The following is a 17,757-nucleotide window of genomic DNA, read 5'->3' on the forward strand; positions in this document are numbered from 1 at the left end:
CAATACATCGGCGAAGCTCTTTAGCTACTGAGCTAACGTGATAGCATCGGGCTCAAATGCAGATAGAAACAAAATAAATAAATCCCTGACTGGAAGAATAGACAGAAGATCAACAATACTATTAAACCATGTACATGTAATTACACGGTTAATAATTCCCAGCCTGGCAAAGCTTAACAATGCTGTTGCTAACGACGCCATTGAAGCTAACTTAGCAATGGGACCTCACAGAGCTATGATAAAAACATTAGCGGTCCACCTACGCCAGCCAGCCCTCATCTGCTCATCAACACCCGTGCTCACCTGCGTTCCAGCGATCGACGGAAGGACGAAGGACTTCACCTGATTATCCGTGCGGTTGGCGGCTAGCGGCGGCTAGCGCGTCTGCTATCCAAGTAAGTCCTCCTGGTTGTGTTGCTACAGCCAGCCGCTAATACACCGATCCCACCTACAACTTTATTCTTTGCAGTCTTCATTGTTCATTAAACAAATTGCAAAAGATTCACCAACACAGATGTCCAGAATACTGTGGAATTTTGAAATGAAAACAGAGCTTTTTTGTATTGTATTCAATGGGGTACCAATACTTCCGTATCAATCGTTGACGTCACGCGCATACGTCATCATATCTAGACGTTTTCAACCGGAAGTGTGGCGGGAAATTTAAAATTGCACTTTATAAGTTAACCCGGCCGTATCGGCATGTGTTGCAATGTTAAGATTTCATCATTGATATATAAACTATCAGACTGCGTAGTTGGTAGTAGTGGGTTTCAGTAGGCCTTTAATGAACATATAAAATATAAATGTGACAGATTGTAGCCAAAGGCTGATTTCCATCTACATCCCATTGCAAAGAAACAAGCCCAGGGCTGCCACTAATTCAGCGTTATAGTGAGTTGTATTTTTCATGCACTTATTTTTGCTGTATTTATCTGGCACAAGTGGAAAGCCGGTCCCTGAAAATGGTGCCTACATCAAACCGGTGCAAAAAAGGTTGGGGACCACCGCCATAGACAACAAATATTTTATTTTTCAAAACACAGAAGATATTAGTGCTTTGTTAATCGTACAGTTTTACACTTGTAAATATACCGGTGTGTAAGCGAGTGTACCATGGGTTAGGGATTGCAGCTGAGATAGGCTCCAGCAACCCCCGCGACCCTGAAAGGGACAAGCGGTAACAAATGGATGGATGGATGGATTATTTCAAGTCTATTCATGAAGAAGGGCTAAAATTGCAAATTAAGTTGAACATATTGAAAGCTGCACAAGGCAACAAGGATTCTGATCAAGGCCCAATAAAAATATGTATACATTTTTTTAAAGCACATGTTACAAATACATTGAAAATCATGGCGGACGCTAGATTAAACATTGACAGTTTTGTTTTGGTGAGTTTGGCGACACCTCAGATGATAAGTGGTCATTGCACATATTCGCATAAAAAAGGTACCATAGAGAACAAATATTGTATTTTTCTTAGTTTCAACACACAGAAGATTTAAGTGCTTTGTTGATCGTAACATTTTATGGTGTATTGCGTAGTAAAGTCTGTCAATTCTAAAGTAAAATATTTGTTTATGAAATAACACTACTAGTTGAATAAGTTATGCAGGTTTTAAAAGGCATTTTGAGAAGGTTATAAAAGTTTAGCGATGTTTTAAAGCGAGGTTGTAATGGCGAGGCGACACCTGTCATTTCATGCCGAGGCTCTCCTGGAGCTGTCAGCGGCAGGTGTGGAGCCTATCTACTACTTTCAAATATATAACAATGGCAGCCAAAAGTGAAAAGCGAGTACTTCGTAGCAAACTGAAATGACAACAAATGTTTTTTTTTAAACATGGAGCAACTTGTCCAGTGACTGGTTTCTTTTTAATCCTCCTCCCGTGACCGGCGCCCTAGCTGCCACAGACTACTACAGCTCCGGCTCTCCTTCGTTCGACGAAAACAACTTTTAACCACAGCCATTTTCCAAATGTTCCCCTTTGGGACGAATACCTGCGGTCTTTTAAGTGAGTTTGATAAAGTTTCTACAGTGCGTGGGCTCACCTTGGGACGCGGTAGGAGATGCGTCGCTGTCATCCTGGTCCGCCATTTCTCGTGACGTCACACAGGAACCGGAGAACCTGCCTGGAGAACCCCCGCTCAGCTCCCCCTCCTTCCTCCCTCTCAGGTAGGCGACACTGCGACGACACACCTTGTTTTATTTTTTTTTGCCGTTTGTAACGCTTGTTACCATTTACCATAACCATACAACCACTTGTCCTTGAAATGGGTCGTGTTATTAGCCATGACATGGTAAAAAGGTGTACGAGCAAAACTACCTGTTGTTTATAACTGTTACACTAACCCCTACTGGTAGTGAGCTGCTAATGCAGCCTCCTTGTACAGAAAGTCGTTTTTATTTTTTTATTTTCAAAACCTTTATTTATAATATTCAACATTTACATACAATAAATAATAATAATCAAAACAAGTACAGAAACAGTAAAAAAAACTATACAAAACAGCCCCAGGGGCTTGTAAACTCAATAAAGCAACTAAAGAAGAATATATATATATATATATATATATATATATATATATATATATATATATATATATATATATATATATATATATATATATATATATATATATATATATATATATATATATATATATATATATAAGAATATATATATATATATATATATATATATATATATATATATATATATATATATATATATATATATATATATATATATATATATATATATACATATATGTATATATATGTATATATATATATATATATATATATATATATATATATATATATATATATATATATATAAATGTGTGTGTGTGTGTGTGTGTGTGTGTAAAGCCATAGGCTCACACAAGTTCCGTAAATAATCCAAATTTGGAGCACAGCATCAGTTTTCTCATCTTTTTGGTTGTTAGAGGTAGAAAGCGTTTTAAAGTAAACTTCTAATTATTTTTTAAAGGCACAAAAAACAGGTCGGGTATTGATAGTACATGTCATAAATAATAGAGATTGATACATGACATGGTAAAAAGGTGTACGAAAAAAACTACCTGTTGTTTATAACTGTTACACTGACATTTACTGGTAGTGAGCTGCTAATGCAGCCTCCTTGTAAAGAAAGTTGTTTTTTTTAATTTTCAAAACCTTTATTTATAATATTCAACATTTACATACAATCAAATAAATAATAATAATCAAAGCAAGTACAGAAACAGTACAAAGACAGTACAAAACAGCACCAGGGGCTTGTAAACTAAATAAAGCAACTAAAGAAGAATGCAATATATATATATATATATATATATATATATATATATATATATATATATATATATATATATATATATATATATATATATATATATATATATATATATATATATATATATATATATATATATACACACACACACATATATGTGTATATATATATATATACACTACCGTTCAAAAGTTTGGGGTCACATTGAAATGTCCTTATTTTTGAAGGAAAAGCACTGTACTTTTCAATGAAGATAACTTTAAACTAGTCTTAACTTTAAAGAAATACGCTCTATACATTGCTAATGTGGTAAATGACTATTCTAGCTGCAAATGTCTGGTTTTTGGTGCAATATCTACATAGGTGTATAGAGGCCCATTTCCAGCAACTATCACTCCAGTGTTCTAATTGTACAATGTGTTTGCTCATTGGCTCGGAAGGCTAATTGATGATTAGAAAACCCTTGTGCAATCATGTTCACACATCTGAAAACAGTTTAGCTCATTACAGAAGCTACAAAACTGACCTTCCTTTGAGCAGATTGAGTTTCTGGAGCATCACATTTGTGGGGTCAATTAAACGCTCAAAATGGCCAGAAAAAGAGAACTTTCATCTGGAACTCGACAGTCTATTCTTGTTCTTAGAAATGAAGGCTATTCCACAAAGTTGTTTGGGTGACCCCAAACTTTTGAACGGTGGTGTGTATATATATATATATATATATATATATATATATATATATATATATATATATATATATATATATATATATATATATATATATATATATATATATATATATATATATATATATATATATATACACATATATATATATATATATATATATATATATATATATATATATATATATATATATATATATATATATATATATATATATATATATATATATATATATATATATATATATATATATATATATATATACACATATATATATGTGTGTGTGTGTATGTGTAAAGCCATAGGCTCACACAAGTTCCGTAAGTAATCCAAATTTGGAGCACAGCATCATAGTTTTCTCAGCGTTTTGGTTGTTAGAGGTAGAAAGCGTTTTAAAGTAAATTTCTAATTCTTTTTTAAAGGCACAAAAAACAGGTCGGGTATTGATAATACATGTAATAAATAATAGCGATTGATACATGACATGGTAAAAAGGTGTACGAGCAAAACTACCTGTTGTTTATAACTGTTACACTGACACCTACTGGTAGTGAGCTGCTAATGCAGCCTCATTGTACAGAAAGTCGTTTTTTTTAAATTATTATTTGTTAAAACCTTTATTTATTATATTCAACATTTACATACAATCAAAGAAATAATAATAATCAATACAAATACAGAAACAGTACAACAACAGTACAAAACAGTGCCAGGGGTTTGTAAACTCAATAAAGCAACTAAAGAAGAATGCTTTGTTTTAAAGATGTGCTATTTGTATTTACACAGTATGAGAAAATTTAAAAAAAATAATTTTACATTTGCAACCTCATTGTACTATTGGGTAAGTTTTATATTCATAAATGTAAGTTTCTCAATACCCGGCCTGTTTAAAAAATAATTAGAAATTTACTTTAAAACGCTTTCAACCTCTAACAACCAAAAAGCAGTGAAAACTATGAATCTGTGTGCCAAATTTGGATTATTTACGGAACTTGTGTGAGCCTATGGCTTTACATTTGTTACATATATATATATATATATATATATATATATATATATATATATATATATATATATATATATATATATATATATATATGTATATATAGAAATATATATATGTATATATAGAAATATATATATAAATATATATATATATATATATATGTATATATAGAAATATATATATATATATTTATATATATATATAAATATATATATTTATATATATATATAAATATATATATATATAAATATAAATATATATATATAAATATATATATATATATATATATATATATATATATATATATATATATATATATATATATATATATATATATATATATATATATATAATAATGATAAATGGGTTGTACTTGTATAGCGCTTTTCTACCTTCAAGGTACTCAAAGCGCTTTGACAGTATTTCCACATTTACCCATTCACACACACATTCACACACTGATGGCGGGAGCTGCCATGCAAGGCGCTAACCAGCAGCCATCAGAGGCAAAGGGTGAAGTGTCTTGCCCAAGGACACAACGGACGTGACTAGGAAGGTAGAAGGTGGGAATTGAACCCCAGTAACCAGCAACACTCCAATTGCTGGCACAGCCACTCTACCAACTTCGCCACGCCGTATGTAACAAATGTAAAGCCATAGGCTCACACAAGTTCCGTAAATAATCCCAATTTGGCACACCGATTCATAGTTTTCACTGCTTTTTGGTTGTTAGAGGTTGAAAGCGTTTTAAAGTAAATTTCTAATTATTTTTTAAACAGGCCGGGTATTGAGAAACTTACATTTATGAATATAAAACTTAGCCAATAGTACAATGAGGTTGCAAATGTAAAATTATTTTTTTTTAATTTTCTCATACTGTGTAAATACAAATAGCACATCTTTAAAACAAAGCATTGTACAGAAAGTCGTGTGTCACTCATTTACTTAATTTGATTGTAGGGGGCGTGGCATTTAATTGCTGGGTTTTGATTGGCCGATTTAACTGTATTGTTGTTTTACTGTATTCTTTTATGTTTAGCAAGTATTTAAGCATACAATTACTGGATTAAGGGAAGTATGGATTTTAATTTTACAATGTAATCCTCCCCCCAAATGTATTTCCCTCACATTTGTTATTGTTTGCCTGAAATTCACATATTGTATTAACTTTAGTGGTAGAACAATAGACTTAGACTTAGACTTAGACAAACTTTTTATTGATCCACAAGGGAAATTGTTCCACACAGTAGCTCAGTTACACAGGATAGAAAGGATAATGCAGGTATTAAGTAGACTAAAATTGTACCATAGTAGCAATATAAAATATAACATATGTGTAATATTTACATATTATATATACAGTATATAATATATACTGATTTATTATATTATAATATATTTCATATAATATATACAATATTTAACAAATCCTAATTACCATGTACAATATGACGGTATATGTATAATAATATGCGAGGTGTTTAAATAGTGAAAGTGCAATAATACATGTAATAAATAATGGATATTGTGTAAGAAGATGCACTTAGATTTATTTAAATAATATTTCAAAATAACACTACATTCACATTATTATTGTTTGTTTTTATTTATTTATTTAATTGTGTCAACATGATTATTAAAATGCATTTGTTGCTTTTTTCCGCTAGAGGGAGCGCTAACTCCTTGTATTAAAATGTAATTGACTATCCAGCACTTTATACAACTCGTGAAAACAACAAATAAAATAACATAATTTAGTGATTTACAGAATGCCGACTTGTGTTGATTTAAAACTAAAGGGTTAGGTACTTGACAATTTTGGACTAACAAGTATTCATCTGTATTTTACCACACTGGCCTGCTGTAGATCATTTATTCTAAATGTTAAAAACGTTTTTAATATACATTCACATTTGAGAAACCTTATTAAAACAGACCAGCTATTTGAAGGTAAGCCAAGGATAATTGAGCAAGGCTTTACCGTTCCAGTGGCTAATCTCCTCATATCAATGCTACACTACCCCCACATGAACCCATGGAGTAAAACAGCTACTGATTGGCTTTGGGGAAACCATGGCAACCAGCTGTTTTGACCATTCCATCCACGGAGGAGCTATGAGGGAGGAGATATTTGCCTGATACAGCAACAAACTGACACCTCTTGGGAGGGGATGCTTTGAGGTGTCTGGGGAGGTGAAAGGAGGACAAAATAATGATTGAAACCTAAAATGGCTAAATCAGGTGAAGTGAGGCTCAAGGTTGTGTATTACTTGTTGTATTGGTCATTGTTAAGGATAAAAGATTTTCCAAACGTTCTCTAATTAGTTCCCAGGGGGAGTTGGATTTTCTCGCTGCACAGACACAAAGCCTTGATGGTTCATCAATAAATGAATACGGATGTAAACACACCCTATATTTCTGCAGCCAAAAGTGTATGGACAGTGTATTTAAAACAGGGTGCTGATATGTTGCAGTTTAATACTCCTTTGACTGACCTATGACTCAAGACAAGCCATCAAAAGAACTATATGGTACGGTCTACTGGGAAAAACCCTGTCAAATAATAGATCCCTCTTGCAACAATTCAGTGGTGCGTGGTGTATTTTCACCTTTTTTCAGGACTGTCTTTTTATCCTCGTATTTCCTCTTAGGCAGCAGACAGGACCACAGCCATAGCAACAAGGCCTTGGTAATGGATGCTACTCTAGATTGTTTTTGACTGCATACAGAATCTATGGATAAAATACAGATCCCACCCTGCTCGCCCCCTTTTGCAATCTAAATATTGTCACCTATTACTGCAATGGACCATTGACTGCAAGGACAACAAGACAAAAACAATGCGCTAATGTACAAACAAGTCGGTAGGCGTGTGGCAGTGTGACCCTAGAAAATAAGTGCTATTAATTCTAAATTACTGCAATTAATCCCTGCGGTGCTCATATTCTATTGTCTACACAATGTTTGTTACACAGTGTTTAGCTGTTGTAATTTAGCCTATACCAAGGTTTCTTATCCATAAGGCCCAGCCGAGCGAGCCCTAGAGGGCTACCAAAAAAAAAGAAATCGCAACATTTGCTTTTTTTCCCTCTCCATCACTGATTATTATTCAATGCAGACTTCATGAGAGCCAACAAACATAATAAAACATCACTTACTGTGCAATGTCTGCTGTTATTAGGATGTTCATATATTCTCGTTTGGATAAAGAAGGACTCCTAATCCCCGTGAAAAAAAGGGGGGTGAAATCAAACGTCTTTGCGAGTCATTCTCGCCTTTAACGGGTCTAAATTGGCTATCAAAGTGTACCGCTTATAATAACAATATCACAAATACTTGGTTTATATTCAAGTCACGAATGTAAATGGAGTATTGTTGGCAGTTTTTGAATGGTTATTTCTTGGATGTTATGGGCTGAATAGAGGACCTCCCATTGGCTGCGCTGTAAGCAGACCTGTATTTACGAGTTAGAATGCCATCCATCCATCCATCTTCTTCCGCTTATCCGAGGTCGGGTCGCGGGGGCAGCAGCCTAAGCAGGGAAGCCCAGACTTCCCTCTCCCCAGCCACTTCGTCCAGCTCTTCCCGGGGGATCCCGAGGCGTTCCCAGGCCAGCCGGGAGACATAGTCTTCCCAACGTGTCCTGGGTCTTCCCCGTGGCCTCCTACCGGTCAAACGTGCCCTACACACCTCCCTAGGGAGGCGTTCGGGTGGCATCCTGACCAGATGCCCAAACCACCTCATCTGGCTCCTCTCGATGTGGAGGAGCAGCGGCTTTACTTTGAGCTCCCCCCGGATGGCAGAGCTTCTCACCCTATCTCTAAGGGAGAGACCCGCCACCTGGCGGAGGAAACTCATTTCGGCCGCTTGTACCCATGATCTTGTCCTTTCGGTCATAACCCAAAGCTCATGACCATAGGTGAGGAGGGGAACGTAGATCGACCGGTAAATTGAGAGCTTTGCCTTCCGGCTCAGCTCCTTCTTCACCACATTCCGTATTACTGAAGACGCCGCACCGATCCGCCTGTCGATCTCACGATCCACTCTTCCCTCACTCGTGAACAAGACTTCAAGGTACTTGAACTCCTCCACTTGGGGCAGGGTCTCCTCCGCAACCCGGAGATGGCACTCCACCTTTTCCAGGCAAGAACCATGGATTCGGACTTGGAGGTGCTGATTCTCATCCCAGTCGCTTCACACTCAGCTGTGAACCGATCCAGTGAGAGCTGAAGATCCTGGCCAGATGAAGCCATCAGGACCACATCATCTGCAAAAAGCAGAGACCTAATCCTGCAGCCACCAAACCAGATCCCCTCAACGCCTTGACTGCACCTAGAAATTCTGTCCATAAAAGTTATGAACAGAATCGGTGACAAAGGGCAGCCTTGGCGGAGTCCAACCCTCACTGGAAACGTGTCCGACTTACTGCTGGCAATGCGGACCAAGCTCTGGCACTGATCATACAGGGAGCGGACCGCCACAATCAGACAGTCCGATACCCCATACTCTCTGAGCACTCCCCACAGGACTTCCCGAGGGACATGGTCGAATGCCTTCTCCAAGTCCACAAAACACATGTAGACTGGTTGGGCAAACTCCCATGCACCCTCAAGGACCCTGCAGAGAGTATAGAGCTGGTCCACAGTTCCACGACCAGGACGAAAACCACAATGTTCCTCCTGAATCCGAGGTTCGACTATCCGGCATAGCCTCCTCTCCAGTACACCTGAATAGACCTTACCGGGAAGGCTGAGGAGTGTGATCCCACGATAGTTAGAACACACCCTCCGGTTCCCCTTCTTAAAGAGAGGAACCACCGCGCCGGTCTGCCAATCCAGAGGTACCGCCCCCGATGTCCACGCGATGCTGCAGAGTCTTGTCAACCAAGACATCCCCACAGCATCCAGAGCCTTAAGGAGCTCCGTGCGGATCTCATATACCCTCGGGGCCTTGCCACCGAGGAGCTTTTTAACTACCTCAGCAACCTCAGCCCCAGAAATAGGAGAGCCCACCAAAGATTCCCCAGGCACTGCTTCCTCATAGGAAGACGTGTTGGTGGGATTGAGGAGGTCTTCGAAGTATTCCCTCCACCGATCCACCACATCCGCAGTCGAGGTCAGCAGAACACCATCCTCACCATACACGGTGTTGATAGTGCACTGCTTCCCCTTCCTGAGGCAGCGGATGGTGGTCCAGAATGGCTTCGAAGCCGTCCGGAAGTCGTTTTCCATGGCTTCCCCGAACTCCTCCCATGTCCGCGTTTTTGCCTCCGCGACCGCTGAAGCCGCACACCGCATGGCCTGTCGGTACCTGTCCGCTGCCTCAGGAGTCTTGTGAGCCAAAAGAACCCGATAGGACTCCTTCTTCAGCTTGACGGCATCCCTCACCGTCGGTGTCCACCAACGGGTTCTAGGATTACCGCCACAACAGGCACCAACTACCTTGCGGCCACAGCTCCAATCAGCCGCCTCGACAATAGAGGTGCGGAACATGGTCCATTCGGACTCAGTGTCCAGCACCTCCCTCGTGACATGTTCAAAGTTCTTCCGGAGGTGGGAATTGAAACTCTCTCTGACAGGAGACTCTGCCAGACGTTCCCAGCAAACCCTCACAATGCGTATGGGCCTGCCAGGTCTGTCCGGCATCCTCCCCCACCATCGCAGCCAACTCACCACCAGGTGGTGATCGGTAGAAAGCTCCGCCCCTCTCTTCACCCGAGTGTCCAAAACATGAGGCCGCAAATCCGATGACACAACTACAAAATCGATCATGGAACTGCGGCCTAGGGTGTCCTGGTGCCAAGTGCACATATGGACACCCTTATGTTTGAACATGGTGTTTTTTATGGACAATCTGTGACAGGCACAAAAGTCCAATAACAAAACACTGCTCGGGTTCATATCCGGGCGGCCATTCTTCCCAATCACGCCTCTCCAGGTTTCATTGTCGCTGCCAACATGAGCGCTGAAGTCCCCCAGCAGAACGAGGGAATCACCCGGAGGAGCACTGTCAAGTACTCCCTCGAGTGAATCCAAAAAGGGTGGGTACTCTGAGCTGCGGTTTGGCGCGTAAGCGCAAACCACAGTCAGGACCCGTTCCCCCACCCGAAGGCGGAGGGAAGCTACCCTCTCGTCCATCGGGTTGAACTCCAACGTGTAGGCTCTGAGCCGGGGGGAAACAAGAATTGCCACCCCAGCCCGTCGCCTCTCACTGCCGGCAACGCCAGAGTGGAAGAGAGTCCAGCTCCTCTCGAGAGAACTGGTTCCAGAGCCCTTGCTGTGCGTCGAAGTGAGTCCGACTATATCTAGCCGGAACTTCTCCACCTCGCGCACTAGCTCAGGCTCCTTCCCCCCCAGCGAGGTGACGTTCCACGTCCCAAGAGCTAGCTTCTGTAGCCGAGGATCGGACCACCAAGTGCCCTGCCTTTGGCTGCTGCCCAGCTCACATTGCACCCGACCTCTATGGCCCCTGCTATGGGTGGTGAGCCCATTGGAGGGGGGACTCACGTTGCCTCTTCGGGCTGTGCCCGGCCGGGCCCCATGGGGACAGGCCCGGCCACCAGGCGCTCGCCATCGTGCCCCACCTCCGGGCCTGGCTCCAGAGGGGGGCCCCGATGACCCGTGTCCGGGCGAGGGAAATCTGGGTCCTTTGTTTTTATTTTTCATGGAGGTCTTCGAGCTGCACTTTGTCTGATCCCTCACCTAGGACCAGTTTGTCTTGGGAGACCCTACCAGGGGGCATAAAGCCCCCGGACAACATAGCTCCTAGGATCATTGGGACACGCAAACTCCTCTACCACGGTAAGGTGGCAGCTCAGAGAGGAGTTAGAATGCATTACAAAAAAATACATCTATCGTCATGTCTTCCCTAATGATTGTGAACGATAATTCCGAAAAAAGTGCAGTTCCCCTTTGATTGCACCAAACCCCTGGAATAGTCAAATATCTTGACCTAAGACCTTCACACAACCCTGTGTGTTTGACTTTAGCTGCACTAATAGTCATAGTATTTGCATTAATATAGTAGTAGTAGAAGTAGTAGAAATGTCCCAGTGTAATGTAGTACACGCCTACATATTCTATGCATGACACGCAGTAACATTTATGTCTGGCACGCTGGAATGAATGCGCTCAGTGTAGTGAAATTAAAAATACTTTTACACACACACTCCCAAGCTGTTAATGTAGTATTTATAACTTTGAGAAAGTGGCTTGTACTTGTGCTTGTAGAATAAAATATTTACTTAAAAGCTCCGAAACACATCTTGGTAGAGTGAGCAGAAATGTAAACCTCAACACAATCTGTTCTGGTGGGTGTGTTGACCTATAACATTTTTGGACGATTTTCCCCATAGGAGAGATTGAAATTAGAAATAATCTGTTACCGTATCAAACTCTTGCCTCTAAGGCAGTGTTTTTCAACCACTGTGCAGCGGCACACTACTGTGCCGGGAGATACAGTATGGTGTGCCGTGGTAAATTATTTAATTTCACCTATTTGGGTTAAAAATATTTTTTGCAAACCAGTAATTATAGTCTGCAAATGATGTGTTGTTGTTGAGTGTCGGTGCTGTCTAGAGCTCGGCAGAGTAACAGTGTATTACTCTTCCATATCAGTAGGTGGCAGTCGGTAGCTAATTGCTTTGTAGATGTCGAAAACAGCGGGAGGCAGTGTGCAGGTAAAAAGGTATCTAATGCTTAAACCAAAAATAAACAAAAGGTGAGTGCCCCGAAGAAAAGGCATTGAAGCGTAAGGATGGCGATGCAGAACGAAACTAAAACTGAACTGGCTACAAAGTAAACAAAAACTGAATACTGGATGACAGCAAAGACTTACTGTGGAGCAAAGACGACGTCCACAATGTGCTTTCGAACATGACATGACAATCAACAATGTCCCCACAAGGAAGGATAAAAACAACTGAAATATCCCTGATTGCTAAAACAAAATAGATGCGGGAAATATCGCTCAAAGGAAGACATGAAACTGCTACAGAAAAATACGAAAAAAAGAGAAAAAGCCACCAAGATAGGAGCGCAAGACAAGAACAAAAACACCACACACAGGAAAAAAGCAAAAAACTAAAAATAAGTCACAGCGTGATGTGACAGGTCGTGACAGTACACCTACTTTGAGACAAGAGCAATATTGATGCATGGTTTGTTATGGTTTAAAGTCATACCCAACAATTGCGACAACGACATTTTACTGTCAACTGAGTTTCGTTTTTTAATTATTTCTGTGGTGGTGTGCCTCCGGATTTTTTTAACAGCAAAAAATGTGCCTTGGCTCAAAAAAGGTTGAAAAACACTGCTCTAAGGGCCAAAGGGAAAACGTGCCAAAACACTTTAGACATCCCCTTATTACCATATAGAAGGTAGTGGAGATCGTCATGTTCGATATGTGGCAACAAATTAGCCTTGCGGACATGCCATCAATGATTGTGTGAGCTTGAAAGAGGTCAGGATCAATATGTGCTAAATTTGGAAAGCCACCCTGGCCAACGAAACGACTCACCCATGGTCTACAACAGTGTTTCTTAACCATAGGGCTGGGGCCCATTGTTCAGAGCCCTGAATAGGGAGAGTAAAACCAACTCGGTTTCATAGTTGTGACCAAACATGGCGCCCAGTACTCAAAAAAAGGGGCTTTTGACCAATCGGATCTCTTAAGTGATTGGTCAAAAGCCCCTCATGTGACGACAGGGCACCATCTTTGCTACCAACTTTGAAAACAAGTTGGCCATAGTCTCTCTATACACGGCTCTCCCATCGTTGGGCCGCGAGCGTTTCTCAGCTGTAGTCTGTATGGGCCGCAGTGGTACCGAGTTGTAATACACTTTTCTCCCACTTGTGGCAGTAATGACAATATCAAACAAACAGAAGAAGTCTGTTCTTAAGTGCAAAAATTATGACTAAAGTGGTGAAGCAGCATTTTCATTTGCACTTTCGTTTTATTAACGGTTTGTTTAAGAAACATATATATTGCCAAATCAAGAGTAAGATTACACATTCAGTGTTAATATTTGAGTGGGCCCCCGGTCCCCTCTGTCGTGGAAAAGCTGGGCCACGAGTTAAAAAATGTTAAGAACCCCTGGTCTATAGCATTATGAGTAACACTTTTAACAAGTATAAAAAGAAGATAAACTCTGTATAGTGTGGATGCAAAATAATAATAAAAACTGTGTAGCGACAGCTGCGGCATGATGACAAGATCACTGCGTGTGCCTGGGAGTTGAGTCTCTTTGTATAAAGTCAGAGTAAGCAATGTACTCTCTGTTCTTTAGCCAAATTCTTCTTAGCAAATTGGATGGAGTCACGTGTACGTACCACTTTGGTTTCCATGCTAATGCAACATACATTTGCGGGGGTCAGCAACCCGTAGCACTTCCACTCGCTTCTTTTTCTCGTTTTCTCCACCAAACGTTGTATACTGTGCGTGAATGCACAAAGGTGCGCTTTGTTGATGTTTTTGACTTGTTGGAGTGCTAATCAGCCATATTTGACTCCAAGCTAATCAATGCTAACATGCTATTTAGGCTAGCTGCATGTACATATTGCATCATTATGCCTCATTTGTAGGTACATTTGAGCTCATTTAATATCCTTTAATTTTATCCTCTTTGTATATAATTTAGTTTTGCATGTCTCATGACACATTATCTGTATGTAATATTGGCTGCATTTCTGATAGTTGTTTGTGTGCCATGTTGTTCCAGACCACAGCAAACGTTACCCAGCTTGCAAAGATTGTAATAAATCCATTAGAACTACCGTTACTTTTAACTTGGACAAACACATCTACACCTTTGGCCATTAAAAGCCAGTAATTGAGTCAGTTATCTCACCTTCTGAGTAGCCTCTGATTTACTAATGTTTTCCAATATTGTAAAAATGTGTAGAATAAATATTACATTTCAACATTTTTGTCAACAAAGTTTTGCTTCAGCCTGCGACACATAGTCATTTTGATAGTAGGCTATTATAGCTAATATAGACACTTACATTATGTGTTGCCTTATTATAAGACTTATATAAGTTTTTTCTTTTTTTGCGGCTCCAAACGGATTAGTTTTTTGTATTTTTGGTCCAATATGGTTTTTTCAACGTTTTTGGGTTGTTAACCCCTGGTCTATGGTTATCATCACTTTTCCTCTTTGCGATGATTGCATGCTTTGCTGTGGGAGATGCTCGCTGAGCTGAAGTCTCCCAAGATTTCCTCATGTATTCAGTTTCTACTGCTCGCTAGTGTTACCACCATATCTGAGTTAATGTGCAGAAATATAGGGAAATAACTTCAAAAGTACACTTCATTCATTAACGGTGTTACAAAAAAGATCAGTTAGAATTATACATAATGTTGGATATAGAGAACATACAAACCCTTTATTTTATTTATTGAATCAAAAATACTGAAATTCAACGATTTGGTGCATTTGCAAACAGCTAAAATTATACACAAAGCAAACTACAATCTGCTACCCAAAAATATACAACAATTCTTCTCAACAAAAGAGGAGAAATATAATCTTAGAGAAAAATGTAAGATACAACATTTGTACGCACGTACAACCCTTAAGACCTTCAGTATATCAGTATGTAGAATTAAATTATGGAATGGATTAAGCAAAGAAATCAAACAATGTACTAATATGATCCTCTTCAAAAAACTATTTAAACTTAAAGTGTTTACAAAGTACAAAGAAGAAGAACCATGATAAACATTCTGAATTTATCTCATCCGTCCTTTCATTTTCAAGATACTCTTACTCATCTCACCATATGAAATATAACTTACTTCACCAATTATTATGTATTTATTTTTATTGTTATTACTTATGGAGTATATTGTGAATAAATTGAGAACAGGAAGTGAACAAAAGTTTTAGCAACTGCTATGTAAAGGAAAAGGGTGTAGGATTAAATAAGCTCTGCTTCTTCCTACTCCTTTTCGAACATGTTGAATAGAGACACTGGAAATTGTGACGTATCATGTTGTATGCATGTATGTTCCAAATAAACTCAAACTCAACTCGAGGTTGTCTCCTAGTAAGAGGAAGTCAACCACGTGGTTGATCAGACACCGGCATGCCCTAACATCCGCCATCTTGCTCGTGAATTGCTTGTCATGTGACTGAAGTGGTTCAGGTCCCAGTATATGTCGGAGAAGAAATGAGACGCCCCTTCCACTTGAAAGGACATGTAGAGATGCGGGCGGTGATTATCTTTTTTTCTTCACCAGCCGGGACAGTCCGTCTTTTTTTTCCATCCCTGTGAGCGATGATGGATGACTGCATCCAGCAGGCGAGAGACAGGAAGGAGGAGAAAGAGGCACAAACATGTGGGACAGAGAATGGGGAGGTGGGGGGATGATATAGCGGGGCTATGATGTGCCGCATCTTCACATGACACTTCCATCACTTTACATTATCATTTTGATGCACAACGGTTTCCTTTTCCCATCGCTTCTGATTACCCGGGAAATGACTTGAGGACTCTGCTGGTGGTGATGTGATGTGCTGGTGTGCAGCCAGCTGACTGAGAGAGCATACAGGGGGGTGGAGGGTTGGGGGCCCGGTGCGCCCATCCTTAGCTATTCCGCTCACATTCACCTTGCAGTCCCAATTATTCAAGGCAGCGTGCACGAGTCCCTAACAGCCAGCCAGCCAGCCCCAGCTGTGAAAAGTGGGTCATGGAATTTAAAGGCGCACGCTCAGCTTCTTGCGTTGTCGCCAACCCCTCGCCTCAGCCTCCTCCTTGACACGCAGCATCCGCGCGACGTGCACGCTTCCTGCAGTAAAATTCCACACGGCTGTTTGGGAATGTGTGTCGGTTAATCAGAAGACATCATTCCCCGCCTTCAAAAGCTGCCCGTCTCCTCCTTTCACGCCACCGTGTTCCTCGCATTGGCCTTCGAGGGCCCCGAGAGGGCAACGAGCATACTCTGCCTAGCAACAGCGTACAGTAGGGCAGTAGGCTAGTCATATGGGGCCAGACTCGCAGCAGAGAAAGGCAACTCATGCGCACAATGAGCAATAAAGTCCTACTCGGCTGAGCTCCTGTCCTACTAATCCACCACACGGCCTCTCTTTAAAATGGCGCAGATTTCCTGCATTTTTTATTGTCAGCAAAAAACAGATCACACGCACACTTTACGTTACATTTTTAAAAACAAGATTGCTTATTGTGGATGTACAGAAAAAACAAGAGCAGCTGGGAAAAGTATTGATTAAAAAAAAAAAAGGTATAAAAAAAGGAACGTGTTTGTGAAGTAAAAACCTTTGGGCCGACAAATGTCCCCTTCCCCCCCCTCCACATACTACTTAAAAAATACATGCAAAGCTCATTCTATAATGGACACTTTTTAAAATACTTTCCATAAATTATAAAATAGCAACCTATTGCCCCTGAACTGTTTCTTGAAAGAGAAAATCCTATAAGGTACCTTCTCACGAAACCCCGGATGTGCCTTGTTCGGCTGTAATGACGACCTCCTGAACGAATACGAAAGAGGACGCTATTGTAGCCAACATAGCCCGGCGTCACACAGTGCAAACGCTATTTTTTTTTTTTTTACACAACCACAACCTGGGAAGGACATCAAAAACAGCACCGTTTTTTTTTCTAAAGATTTCCTGGATTCTCTCCAACGTGTTAGTCACGTTATTCTGTAATAAAAATTTGGTAACACTTTAGTATGGGGAACATATTCACCATTAATTAGTTGCTTATTAACATGCAAATTAGTAAAACATTGGCTCTTAAT

At 40.0% G+C, this 17,757-nt stretch overlaps 1 protein-coding gene across 1 annotated transcript in view; it reads left to right on the plus strand.

Moving 5' to 3' along the window:
• Window positions 1-1,727: 1,727 nt before the first annotated feature.
• The window catches only part of iyd (iodotyrosine deiodinase), an 83,799-nt gene continuing 67,769 nt past the window's right edge, over window positions 1,728-17,757 (plus strand). The window contains exon 1 of the mRNA XM_062044702.1: window positions 1,728-2,176. Coding sequence (XP_061900686.1) covers window positions 2,071-2,176 — 106 coding nt within the window. The 5' untranslated portion in view covers window positions 1,728-2,070. The remainder of the gene's footprint in view (window positions 2,177-17,757) is intronic.

This window comes from Entelurus aequoreus, linkage group LG04 (genome assembly GCF_033978785.1).
Source record: "Entelurus aequoreus isolate RoL-2023_Sb linkage group LG04, RoL_Eaeq_v1.1, whole genome shotgun sequence".
In the NCBI taxonomy this organism is placed as follows: Eukaryota; Metazoa; Chordata; class Actinopteri; order Syngnathiformes; family Syngnathidae; genus Entelurus; species Entelurus aequoreus.